Below are 13,937 nucleotides of genomic sequence, written 5' to 3'. Positions count from 1 at the left end.
CATTTTTACCTCAGGAGCAGAAAAGCAGCTAAGTTTGTAGCTGTATCGACCAAATAAGTGGAACCGTTTACCGTGTTCCCGAATGGTAAAACGAATCGTCACAGGCTCGTATATGATGCCATGTAAGGACGCTTCAGTGAGTGTGGGGCAGCCGCTGATAAGTGGCATAAAAAAAAAAGTAGCGAATATTTAAAAGAGGTGGGAAGCGGGAAGTTTATAACGCGATACGAGAATATCTGATGAATTTTGTGCCTTCGAATAAAAATTCCTGTGTTATTATTCTACAATTTTACCGGAAGTGTTACTTCATATGCTCCGTGCTTTCTAATATACTGATCATTTAAAAGGAAAAAAAGAATCATCTCATTAGAGTGCACTTTCATCTTAAAAAATCTTTTTCTACAAAAAGATGCAGTTTATTTGTAATTAAAGGTTGAACTTCCGATGATGTTTCGGAAGGTTGTCATCGACAGGTGGGAATTGGGAGATGGATGAATCTGCGGTACTGACACCGATGCAATTAAGAATGGAGGATGTAGAGTTGAATTCCGTATCTGGATACAAATCTTACACCGAGTTGATCGAAACATGGTCAAAAACCTATTGCTTACCACGTCCAATCTGCATCTGGATCAAACATTGATCTATATATTAGATCTAACATAAGATACCCCAAAAGAAACTTGTTACTTTATCCTCCCTAGCATTTCAATAGCCACATTGTTTTGCCACGAGAAATCACAAGCTCAAAAATTAATCACGGTTGTGATTTAACTTTTTGGTCATCAGACATTCTATAATCGACAATCACTCGTTCCAAGGGTCTTTCACTTTCACATAGTCAGAGTTTTCCGGGCTGCATCCTTTTATTGGTATAGCATGCCTTTTTTGTTCATGCAATAAGGAATTTTATGAAAATGCAAATTTTAGAGATCATGTAGCAAAACCAATTAAGCGAGATGTTTTTGCTCATTATTCAACAAATTCCTGTTTTAAATAATTTGAAAATCTGTGATCCTTTTTTTTTTGTTTATTTTAATGCTTTGCAGAAACTGAAAAACCCAAAATTGGTATTCAAAGGAACAGTTTCAACCAAGACTAGGTAAGCCCGAAGATTGTATCGGTTCACCTGATCAGCAAAAAGTTTCAGCACCAGATTATCCCTGGAATAAGATGATTACTAATGCAGTAACCATAAGCTGCCTACCTTGCATAGCAAGGCATTCCACGAACTGTAAACAAGGTCTCGAAGAGAATATTTCTCCCAACGAATTTAAAATGATCGTAGCAAAAATGAACGTCCCAGCACATTCCATTAACTTCACTTGAGGTGTACAAAGTTAAAGATAGAATTAACCAAAAAAGCTACCATCACTCTGGCCGGAGACGTGCTTCTTTCAAAAGAATGAATACACACCGTCAGAAAAATGAACTTACAGATATGTACAGCCACTTGACCCTGGTTATACTGGGGAGAAAAAGATGTTCAGATTTTTCCTACAGCCCAAAAAAAGTAGAACGAGTATAGTGATGCGCCCAATCCAGTTACTACCGTCAGCCATTTCCAAGAGTGTCAGAGGTGTTCAACAGGCTTTTGTTACCTGAAATTATCCGCACACCTTCTCATCCCCATACCTTTTGAGTCACGATATAGATGAATTAGAAGAAAGTGGAAGTATTTCTGGTTAACTTTCTCAAATACTTGTCAATTTGATGGAGTCCGTAAACTGTAACTATAAACAGTGTGAGCTGGTGTCGGTCTTGTTAACAGTTGCAAGGAAAATCTGACTATCCCCCCAGCGACTTCTGTTTATAACCATGTTTCTGCCTCTCTAATAGCTTCTCCTTCACCCTCCTTTTCTTCTCCATCTTCTGCCTGTATCTTTCCTCCCTCTCTCTCTCATAAATTCCCTGCCAAAACACTTCTCCTGTTAAAGGCCATAACCATCGGTCATTTGGATGGTCCTCATCGTCTGCTTCCTCTGCTAGATCTTCATCCATTGCCTTGAGTAGTGTAAAATTGAAGTACTTAGCCCACATTAAGCCATCACGCCCTTCAACGGGGTGCTGCTCTTCAAGTACGCCAGACTTGGGATTGATGTAGATCATCTTTCTTGCACTGTGGTAAGCCCACACATTGACCAGAAGCTCCAAGACGTGGCAATAACAATGCTTCTTCTGCAAGAAAAGTCCTTGGTCAGAGAAAGTTGAAGCTACTTGATCAAATTATGAATAAAATTCTGAAAGCTATACCTCCATTTCTGAGGTCCCCAGCAAGCACGTCCAGTTTCCCTCTGGCTCATGATTCTGAACATCTAATGAGCTAGTGAACATCCTGCATATATTCCAGTGATAACTCTCAGCATTCAAAGAAATGAAAATGCATGTCCCAATATAAGCTGATTACAGACAATAGGTTGAAGTGAAAAAAGGGAAGTTATCATTCCCGTTAGCACCATGCTGAGCATGCTGCACTGTTACACCTAAGTATCTAATACCCAACCAAGAACTGACATCAAACTCCGTACAAGATCAGTTCTTGTGCAGCTGACCATTATTGTAAGTCAAAAATAAATATTCTCAGACAATAGAAAATCAGTACCATATCCCCAGTGCAAAATACTATAAGGCTCTGCTCCTACTATGGTCCAGGCTCCATATATGAGTACACTCACATGTCTCCGACTGCAAGGGAGGGTGCATGTGTCTGTGTGTGTATGTGCATGCGTGTGTGTGTGAGGGTCAGATTTTTTTTTATTTTTCTTTTTATTTTTTTTTTTGTAAAACAACTGGTGAATTGGTACACCGTTTGTATATAATTGCATGGGATTTTATAATCCAAGTTATTGACACATGTCAATGGCATCTGTGCGCAGAAGTATCAAAACTTGCACATAAACTCCCTTCTCTTCAAAAACATATGGGTCCACAAAGTGATGCTTTTTCAGCCCTTGATTTCGGCAATCCAAAAATTGATGACCACCAAATGAACCCCATGCACTAGATCTGTATGGTTGGATTTAGTAAAAAACTGGGAAAAGGAAACCAAGGACATTGCGTGCACGAGTAATTATAGCAACCATACAAATATGCAGACGCACACACACACATACTAGTAAAATGTAAGAGCTTACAAAATATGAAATGCTCGAGAATCATGCTAATCATATAATTGATCAGATTGAAGGGCTTCCAGCCTTGCCACGTCCAAAGGAAAAGGTAGTTTTTTTACTTTTGATGTGGCAAGTTATAATCCATTAATCACAATGATTGTCACGAGTTTGTGAAACCATTCACAAGCTCAAATATTTGCAGGGAGATGCTCCAGTTACCTGCGAGTTCTGAACTCATTTACTAGCCAGTTGCTTGGCTTCTTATGTGGTGTGACTTAGAGCTTTCTCTTTTCCTCTTTTTTTTTTTTTTAGTTGTCCTGATGTGAGGGAATAAAGCTTTTGGTTAGAACACATATATCATCAGCAGTAATGATGTACCTTGAGAACATTACAAACTCCATAAAAGAACGGGTTGGCATCACCCAGCTGTGCAAGATAGACCAGTAACCACCATCAAAAGGCATGGGTGGTAGGGCAGTCACATTGAGTGGTAAACCGTACATATGTCGAAATGCTTTCTCAAATAAGTGTCTGCAAACATTTTAAGAACATCAAAACCAGAAATTCCTTTTCTTACCGCACATAATATACCTTCTCTTATTCAAGCTTAAGAAATCAGAGCAAAAAATGTGTGGTGCTTTATAGATGTGTATGTGTGTGTGCGTGTATACACACTGCAGACAAGTCCAGATGTCTAAAAAGACATTCTCCAGCAAACACAGATGTACTCATTATAGCTTATTTTTATGAACCATGTTCTGGTTTGAATTTTTTTTTTTTTTTGGTAGGGGGGAGGAGGGGGTGGTGGGGGTGGGCTGGACTCGTTCACCAAGCTAAAGGATCACTTCTGCATTGTTAAATTAAGCAAAGAAGCAAGATGAAGATTAAACTATTTTTTGGAAGTGTCTTTATCCATATATATATATATATATATATATATATATATATATAAGGGTTCCAAAACCATCATTCTTCTAATTTCTCAGCCACTAAAATGATGAGGCAGCTGATCAATCCAATAAGTTACAATGAAGAATCACCTCTGTATGGAATTTATTAACAAAATGAATCAACAGAGAAAATGTCATAACAATACATTCATGAAACTACTTGGGATGCAATTTCACATGGCTTTTATTTCTTAACAAAAGACAAATTTTGATATCTAGTTTGAAAAAATTCTAGCAAAAAATATTAAAAGGTAATATGAATCACTAAAGACACTAAAAATACCATTGACATGTCAGTGTCCGAGTTAGTGGCAGCTCGTTCCCATGACAGCCAAAATTGCATGTATATGACATGATTCTTCAAGAACTTCGTACAGTATTCCTACTGTAACCATTTTACAGTCTTGTTTGATGCACATGTTCCATGCAGAGTTCACAGACTATGAAAAGAGAAAACAACAAACTTTATATTGAGATACAGTATCTTAAACGCAAGCTTTAAATCAACTCATTGTAAAGAATTAGATCTGTGAGGCAAACCTGCAGTTTCCACCATTCAAGACATCGCACATAGACCAAAAGTCAAGATTCTTCTTTTGGATGTCAAAAAGTGAATTGTCTATGTCATTTCGAGCCCAGAAGTATATCACGTCTCCTTTAGGTTCTGTATTTATACATTTTTCAAGAACCTGTTCAGCTTCCGCAGACAAAGATACCTTGTTCCACAGGAAAACAAAAATGTCATGCTAATAGTAAAACCTGTCGAAAACAAATCATCCATATTTTCTATAGAAGTTAGGATGCAAATACTGCATGTTGGGTTCAGCAAATAAATGAGAAACAGATACATATACTGAGGGAATAAAAAAGGCACTACATAATAAGAAACAAATATTGAAAATGTTCTGGACCTCTGGTGATAGAAAACCTAATATTTGGATGGAAATGGAATAGAACAACCAAAAAATAAGAGGAAAATAAAGTTAACAACCTGGGACATTAAAGCGGCATTTGATACCTTCGCGTTTGAGATCCTCAGGACTTGATAATCATAGATTTAAGATCAGACCCTCCCCTCCCGATCTTAAATCCGACCCTTTCTCAATGTAAAGAAGTAGAATCATGATTTTAAGTGTTGATTTTAGGCCTATCCTAAGATCCTTAGTCTGATGAACCATGGATATTTACCATGGAACTTTTGCCACATTGGCAAAAACATGCCACGTCAGATCCACATCAGATCCATGGATTTCAAATCCGGAGTAACCAAATGGCCCCAAAGGAAGCTAAATTTATTGATAATCATGCATTTCTTAGAAATATTTGATTTCTCCATACACTTGTACAGGAACTTAGAACTCGAGCAGACTAAGGTATAGAAAGGTATAAGGCTATAAGTATCACACGGACACGGCAAAATAGCCCAGGTGTCCGTGTCGACACTCGGACGCGCGAGTGCGGGTGCGGACACGGCAGAAAATAAAAATTAAAATTTTAATGTTTTTTTTTCATTTTATCAATTTTTTGTGATGCATCCAATTATTTCCATCAATAATCCTTTCAAATACTGTGATAAAACAAACTTTTTTGTAAGATTGAACTATTAATTTAATTTTTTTTTATTGTATCTTTTTTTGAAATATAAAATTTACCGTGTCCACGTATCCCAAAAAAAATGAAAAATGCCGTGTCCGCACCCGTATCCCCGTATCGCACCCGCACCCGTGTGACATAGGCTATAAGGCATAAGCAACTATTACTTAATTCAAAAAAAATTACTCAAATATCCCAATTCATAGGTAAGTATGTTGTGACTTCCTGTCAGAAATGGAAATAATCAAGACCCAATAAGATATTACAAAGTTTCCGTTCTAGCATAAACGTATCAATGTGGAAATTTGTTTTAAGTTCAGCAGTTTACAGGCTCTTTCATACTCTTATTAGATTGTAAAGGAACATCAATACAGCTTATCCTCAGAGCTACACAGCCTAGCAAAGCGAAAAAGCAATAAGCAACTAAGAAAGAAATTGTTCAGCAGAGAAACAATGAAATGAACTATGTAACAGATCCGGTAATATGAAAACATGGTAATGAAAAAAGCAGATGGAAAAACCTTTCTTCCGGCAGCATGCCATGACTGGAACCCAATCCAAGGTATCTTGTGAATATCATCAATATGGTTTGCAACGGAAAACATGCCTCCAGTTTCACAAAGAAGATCCCTGAAGTAGGTATTGTTTAAAAATGGAAGGCGGCCAACAGCATCTACATCATCCGAAACCAATCTTCTGGTGCTAGGTGACTGAAGTAACAGGCAAAAGAAATAATTAATAAGGAAAAGATACAAGTAAAGATCATTTTATTATTTGTGCATGTGCACTTCAGTGTGTTTGTATGTCAGAGAGAGAGAGTGGTCATCAAATGCCAATGCATTTTGTCTATTGGTCTCCATCACATTACCATGCAGGCATTTTCATAAGCTACTCTGAGAACAATTATGCAGTCGTGTCTACATACTAGATCCATCCACTGTAACTAGAAGGAAACTCACAAGGCTTAAGCCACGATATAGAGAACCATGATGTAAGAACTTCCAGGCACCTTGTCCCCAATAAATCTCATATATACACAATGGCTGGCCTATCCTTTCTAGCTCCCCTTCATCCCTCTCGTTTGTTTCAAACTTTATTTTCTCGACTTTTCTGACATTCTGATGCACATCTTCCCACGTACTGGCAACTTTTTCTGTTCGTTCTTCAACCTACATCACAAAGTATGTTTTAGATAAACCTGAATCCTTAATAGTTTGATTTTTAAGGGAGAAAAAATTAGGTCATGTAAAAGCTGAAAATCAACTTACCTCCTCCATCTCAAGCCTTTCAGATTCTTCAGAAAGTTCCATGTCTGCTAGATCATGCCAGTCATGCTGTGTTGGCATATCAAATTGTAGAGCAGCTTCACCCCCTGATGAATTTGTTAAAAGATTGTGGCTTTGCCATTCTTCTTCAAGTGTATACACCACGCTGGATATGGATGTACCATCCAAATCCTGGTCACGGTTTTGGGACAGGTGGTGCTCATTACCAGAATATCTGACTCCTCTAGCCAAAATGTCCCATTTCCATTCATTGGCATGTTTGGAGAGATCACGAAAGGGCATGGCCATCAGAGTATAAGAAGGAAACTGAATAACATTTTCTAGCAACTCTGCATAAGTACCAATACACTTTGAAGCCAGCATGTTTCGTGCCATTTGCGATCCATAAGAAGCAAGGACATGAGAAAGTTCAGACATTTTCCCATTTGATACCAAGCGGGAGAATGCTGTGGTCAGTGTATCAGGATTATCAGCATCAAAAATCAAGCCATGGACTTGATCCACAACCTGGCCAACCATAAGCTAAACATCAGAATAAAACGTGCATAGGACATGTAACATAATTATTGATTAAAGGAAAGAAGGGTCCAAAGAGAATCTAGACTTACATATGCTTTTATCACAGTCAAATTAGGAGCAACAATTGGTATTTTGAAGGTCATAGCTCGGATCAGTAATGGGGGAAAGTCTTGTTCGTCTTGAAATGAGCCATATAGAACAACATTAGACATTAAGAGAATGCCATCAACATCAACATCCATTCCATAATGCCTCATATACCCATCAGGAAATCCCAAAGTTGAAGCAATTTCCTAGAATAAAAAGTGGTCCACACCAATAAGTGCTACAAGTACAAGAATATATAACAATAATAATAATCATAATAATAAACAAAAAGGTTAGTCTGCAATAATTGAAACAACAACAAAGTTTTCCATTTCCTCCACCAGCTTTTGAGATGTGCATTGGACATGCAATTGAATGGCGAAAGTAACTCTTAGGACAAGTTGTAACCCTACAAATGCTGGGATAATTCAGCCATGGATGATTCCAACCCCAAATTCCACACTCACCAAGTTGAGCACGTCAAAAAGAAAGTTGTAAGGTCTCGCTTCTTTATTATTTTTCAATTTCTTATCTGTTGGTCTAGCACAAATATATTATCTCACAAACCCATCCCCAGCAATATGGGATTGTCTAAAAGAAGGTGAGAAATCATTTGTCAATTTTGATGAATAATGACCAACTTTGACATGAATTTCACATGAATGAGATCGATCAAGCTGTCTGCAAATTAGATTCTGTCTACCATTTAAACAGCAATATATATAATAATAAAGAAGTCAAAAGAAATTTCAACAAAAAATTCTATACCCCCAAGCAGTGCTGAACTACCATAATGGCATAATCATAAATGTGAAAATCACTGCATTGAAATAATCAAAATCTAGTATATAATGTATAAAGTTGTCACAAATTTCTATACCCCGTAAGCTGCGCAATAAGAAAAGAAGTTAATGGACTACCATAACAAGCTCAATAAAGAAAAAAAAGGCCTGCTTGCAATTGATTATAAATCGAACTGCTCATACTAATCTGGCAACTACGAAAGCGTAAATAATGATAATCATGACCCAGCCAACCAGGTTTTTGTCAAGCACATAAATAAAGGACATATACTCCACTCCTCTAGAAAATTAATGATATGTGCCCCTGTGGATGCAGAAGGCGAACTTGCAATATTATAAGCTACTTGTTCATCATTTTTCTAAACGGAAAATCAATGTCAGAAAACCTTTCAATCATTAATAACAAAAAGATAATTTTAGGGAACTATAATTTTCAAGGACAACAGTGTAGCAGCATCATGGTATTCATCATTTTGTATTTAATTCCTTTAGTGCACCTTTTGGATCTCCTATCTTTTAATAGAAAGATACAGAAAAAATAATTCTAACAGAAAAGGATGGGAATAACACTATGACATGAAACCATAAGGTATGAGAATTGTCAAAATCATCATGGTTGTGAAAGAATTTCCTTGAAGGTCCTTCACTGTTCCTTATGTTCAGCCTAAAGCTACTCTTGGTTAAGAAGGAAAACAAATGTGCAAATCATGCAACATCACAAACATCATTAGTTATAGGCTTAATGCAAAAGCTACTTTTCTCAGGAAAATATCAGGAACTCAAAAAAGAAAACAAAAAGATAGCAGAGAATTTACATATTTACAAGCTTTCCAACAATTTTCTTACACAAGCACTTTAAAAGTCAAAACAGTTATTGAAATATCAAAATAATCCCAAAAAAGTTTTTAAATATATTAAATTTTTTTGGGAAAAAACTCCAGATCTTATCTCAACGTTTCTGTTTTGGCAATATTTTCAAAATTGTGTGCTTTTCACATTTTTCATTTTTTTTCTATTTTCCTGCTTTTAATGAGATTTTTTGACTTACAACAATAATTTCATGCTCCATGGAGAGCAGAATTGTGGTATTCCTAGTCTGTTTGATGGCATGAAGTTGCTGCAGAAGGCACAGCCTGGGAAACGACTTTCACAAAGGTCTTAGTTAAGCAGAAGGGATGGAAAAGGCATGGTCAATAAACACTACAAGTCTACAAGTCAGCTTTGGATTTGACCAGGTTGGCTAAGACAGTGCTAAGAACTAACATAACTCGGTCAATGCCCAAGCTTGGGGAAGCCTATTCTCCTCCTCAAGCAATCCAGCCAAGGCTTAGGCTTTATTCTCTAATGCAGCTAAGTCTACATTTGATTCACCAAGTCACTAAGTTTCATGCCACCTATCTGATAATGGGTCCTGAAAATGCAACATGCAAAAGTTCCAGCATTGAAGATGAAAGACTGCTAAAAATCAAGTTTTGCTTCCTTTTGTTTGGGCTTCTATTAGATTTAGGTATGTTTTTTAAAAGAATCCAATTAATAAGTACATCTATGAGAAACAAAAGACTAATTCCAATGAAGCCATTATCAAAGTCAATAAAGGATAAGATGCACAGAAAATCAAATAAACTACAAATGTGATATCAGACCACAAGTCACATGTTCACCTGAAAAGCATCATGAGTTCCATCACTGGAGTTTCCACTCAAGAAAATAAATTTGAAAGACCCTTTCACATCATCCGTCTTAGCAAGTTTCATCAACAGTGGTGAGATTGAATGCATAGCCAGTGAATAGTCCAAAGGCAACCCATTGTAAAACAAAGAACTTCCTATCACAGTCACAACCAGATCACTTTCATAGAACCCATTTTTTGCTCGCAATTGGTCTCTAGAGTGAGATTGCAGATACTTCTCCGCAGCCAACACATCAACAGGAGATCCAGGAATAACAAAAAAGTTCCCATTGTCAAATTTGTTATATAACAGCTGCAATGTAAACAGAATCTCAATCAAAACCATGCCGTTAGAACAAATCAATTGGGAGTAAATAGATATGCAATTGCTAAGAAGCAAGTCTGATGATCAAGTACTGGAAAGCGAAAATTAGGAAACACAATAGCATCTGCTCGACTGAAAGCGTTTCTCCACTCCTCAACAAGCTGTTTCCACCCTGCCTCTTCATATAACGTCAGGCGCCTTCCAAGAGTACCATCTTCAACAATCCATACAAGTGGTATGGAAGAAAAAGGCTCCTGCATGAGACTGCACACCATAAAAAACTCAGACACAAAGACAAGAATCTGAAAAGATATAAATGCCAAGCAAATCTTCCCTTTTTCTCTTTCCTACTAAACCCCAACCACCTTCAAGAATGATTGGCTGGATGTCAATGTGAAATTAGCAATATTGCCCATTAAAAAATTGAAAGGTTCTTAAAAACAACAAACGTACAGTTGTACACCTAGTTTCATGAAGGAGATTATAAAAATGAAATTGGATTGTCCCATGGGTTTTCATGGAGACAATTCAGTTCTCTATTAAATCCCTGCCAAATGCCATTTGCTTGAATAAAAAAGAAACTTAAACTATCCAGCCTACAACTTTTGCTGTTGAAATAAACACACCATTGAGAAAGGGATGTGGGATGGGAAAAGGCAAAAAAAGGATGTACAGGAGAATGCTTACTCTGGAACTACAGCTTTTACTGCAAGTGAGCTCAAGATAATACCTTCAAAACTGTCAAACAATATTAAGTAACAAGTTAATAAAGGCATTCTCATGCACACCCACATGCAGGAAACACACAAGGACAGAGACACACAGAGAAATATGTCTACCACTTTTTATAATTTTATTTAGCAATTAGAAGTTTAAAACATATGCATAGATTTGTTGCTGTGACCCAAATAATTGCCACATCACTACACATGAAATGGAAGACCATTGCAAAGATAATTCAAAAAGGATAAAATGCAGATAGATGCTCCAATGCACTCATGAATAATTGCCTAGATAATGTAAAGATGACACATTCTTCAACAAACCTACTTTGTCCAATCCAAATTATCAGCAATGTCCACATCCAAGATAAACACTTGACAGCCAATTTTCTCCCAGAGCTTATGCATGTCAGCCTCTTTTACTGCATACACCTATCAAGCAATTAGAAGGGAATCAAGGAATTATTTCCCACAACTTTAAATATGAATTCCCCATCAACCATGTAGAGTACCAAATGTGACAATTAACATTAAGAAGTCTGACCAGAACTCTCAAAATGAAGTGTACCCACATGCCAAAAACACTACGAAGAAGTAAATGAATTAAGATGCCAAGCTCTATAACTACTAGTCATTGAACTAACCGTAAGTTTATAGCCAAGAAACTTGAGGCCATTTGCTATGGAGAGCAGCTTTAGAGTTGAAGAGACAACCTCATCTCCACCTAAGACCTGAAGAAATTAAAGAATGCCTATCATAAGAAAAGATTGCACAACCAATGTGATATAACATCTAATAACATTATATACACATAAAAGTGGCAGATCCAATGCCAAAAGAAGGTTATGCATAAATATGTGAAGCCATTAGTGGCAAAAGGGGTAGATCACAACGGATATTTTCTGTTTAGCAGAAGGAGAGATGGCCTCCTATGGATATTTAAGGAAAAAAGTCTTCTCCTACAGAAATTCCTTTTTCCATTTCTGGTAGCAACAGTTTTGCATATATCGATAACAGCATAGGCCTGCAGCGACCACACAGAAGCATCGGGGTTGGGCAGGCATAGCAGCTTCTCTATACCTGCAGCTACAGGCATTCCAATCGTCAGGATAAGTCATCCTCAGCTTCTGCATTAGTCCATGCAGCTAAATAAACGGTACCTAGAAACGCAATTTTGGAGGACCTAGGTGAGAAATTATTATGTAATCCAGTTGGAAGAATCTTCCGATGTAAGGTAGAAAAATCAAGTTACTGAGTTGTCTAGTAATCCATAAAAACCTTGAGGTGTCTTACACAAATAAGCAAAAAATCCACAAAATTGTGGAACTCTACTTATCGATCAGTGAACTTATATGACCAACCGTCCTTCGTCAACTTACTGACGTAATCAGTGAACAAGTCTACCAAGCATAGAAAAAGAATGACGTAAATAATATGAGCGTTGGAAACGGACTCCTGCTGAATCTGAGGTTTAATATAACAAAAGCGCAATTAAACGTACTGATTAAGGTGAACCACTTGAAAGTGAACGTCCCGAATCCTTACAGATACCAGATCCACACGTTCAACCGTGCATAAAGCGAAAGCTTACCGTCCCAGTATTATGTGTCAGTATCCGAATGTTCAAGACTCTAACAAAAAAAAAAAATCGTCTGCGCAACGCAAGAATCGTAAACCCATCCAAGTGAAATCTACGCCTCCATCTAATATAGAACTAAATCTCTGTATGACGGTTATTGCGCATTAGAAGCAAGAAATCAGCAAGTTCTTGGTGAATATAGTATGCAGCCCAAGTTCTTGAGCCCCAAAGAAAAAAAGGAGCAATTCTTCTTGGTGAATATGAGGTGCGGCTTGGGTTCTTAAGCATCAGAAGAAATAAATTACATTTTCGTAGATCGAATCTTTGACTTGAGAATGGAATTCAAAATCAAAAGCAAAAGACTAAGGATCAGAAAGTGATTGTGCACATTCAGAGGAAAGAAAGAAGAACCACGAATCTCTCTTACAATGGCTAATCGTGGAGGCCGAATTCCGAATTTGGCGTGTTCCTCTGTCGGATGAAGTCGACGCCTTTTCGCAAGCCTGCCCTGGAGGCTGCCAGGCTCGAACCTTAGATTCTTCCCGATGACAAAGCGCGTCGCTGAGGACAAGTACTTGGAGGGCTCCCCGACGATCATGTTCCACTCCCCGCCGAAGCGTCCGAGCGTCGAACCCCGCCCGACCAGGGTCCGCTGAAGAATGAACGTCTCCGCAAGAATGAACACCACCGCGACGGTGGCGATGCCTGTGAAAAGCACAACGGATCGTCTCCGGCTCTGGAAACAACACAGCAACCGATCGAATCTCTCGCCCCTGCGGCCCCTGATGTGATGGTGATGCGATCGAGGCCGGGACTTGGGATCGGATCTCCTCTCTTTCTCCTCCTCTTCATCGCCGCGATGACCTCTCTTGAAAAGAAGCCCGTCGCCTCTGCTGCTCTGACGGAACCCGCCTTCTTCATCTGCAACTGATTGCTGCATCCCCTCTAAGCGAAGGGACTCTCTCTCTCTCTCTCAGGCCCGCTCGCTCGCTCGCTCGCTTTGCTTGCTCTCCACGGAGTGAAGTTAAGTAGATCAAGAATGAGAATGAATGAGTTACAGAGAAAAAGTGACGGAGTGGCCCGCTTCCTTCTTGGCCATGGTTTTCCGGTGGGCCTCCGGATCCCGTGAACTTTTCGGATTGTGAGATCGGGTCCACTCGTGCTGCGGGCTGACCAACTGCGGCTCCATTTATTGCGACCGGGCGGACGGGGGCCTACGTGCATCAGCGACCGTCAACCACTCATCTTGAGATGGACGGCTTGAAAAGCTTCGGATACAATTACTTCCCCT

At 38.4% G+C, this 13,937-nt stretch overlaps 1 protein-coding gene across 3 annotated transcripts; it reads right to left on the bottom strand.

The window, feature by feature from the left end:
• Positions 1 to 1,279: 1,279 nt before the first annotated feature.
• LOC116265587 (uncharacterized) lies at positions 1,280 to 13,792 on the bottom strand. 3 transcript variants are annotated; one of them, XM_031646296.2, is made up of 14 exons: positions 13,074 to 13,792; positions 11,712 to 11,798; positions 11,396 to 11,499; positions 11,033 to 11,083; positions 10,438 to 10,609; positions 10,013 to 10,333; positions 7,551 to 7,754; positions 6,925 to 7,449; positions 6,616 to 6,825; positions 6,178 to 6,366; positions 4,604 to 4,779; positions 3,492 to 3,644; positions 2,254 to 2,335; positions 1,280 to 2,178 (listed from the first exon to the last, which is right to left on the bottom strand). In XM_031646296.2, the coding sequence occupies exons 1-14, from the start codon at positions 13,584 to 13,586 to the stop codon at positions 1,789 to 1,791; spliced, it is 3,177 nt and encodes a 1,058-aa protein (XP_031502156.1). In that variant the 5' UTR covers positions 13,587 to 13,792; the 3' UTR covers positions 1,280 to 1,788. The 3 variants fall into 3 exon arrangements, with proteins under 3 accessions (XP_031502156.1, XP_031502159.1, XP_031502158.1); XM_031646299.2 differs by having other exon boundaries at positions 11,396 to 11,489; positions 13,074 to 13,126; XM_031646298.2 differs by lacking the exon at positions 3,492 to 3,644.
• Positions 13,793 to 13,937: the final 145 nt, after the last annotated feature.

This window comes from Nymphaea colorata, chromosome 12, assembly GCF_008831285.2.
Source record: "Nymphaea colorata isolate Beijing-Zhang1983 chromosome 12, ASM883128v2, whole genome shotgun sequence".
NCBI lineage: Eukaryota > Viridiplantae > Streptophyta > Magnoliopsida > Nymphaeales > Nymphaeaceae > Nymphaea > Nymphaea colorata.
Note: the sequence above shows the minus strand (reverse complement) of the source record. Positions and strands in the feature narration are given on the sequence as shown.

Excerpts from the sequence above, each read along its gene's own strand:
- LOC116265587 (XM_031646296.2), bottom strand. The coding sequence starts at position 13,586 with ATGCAGCAATCAGTTGCAGATGAAGAAGGCGGGTTCCGTCAGAGCAGC. Across the intron at positions 7,450-7,550 it reads TGACTGTGATAAAAGCATAT|GTTGTGGATCAAGTCCATGG; the intron begins GTAAGTCTAGAT and ends ATGGTTGGCCAG. Across the intron at positions 2,336-3,491 it reads GAGTTTGTAATGTTCTCAAG|GATGTTCACTAGCTCATTAG; the intron begins GTACATCATTAC and ends GAATATATGCAG.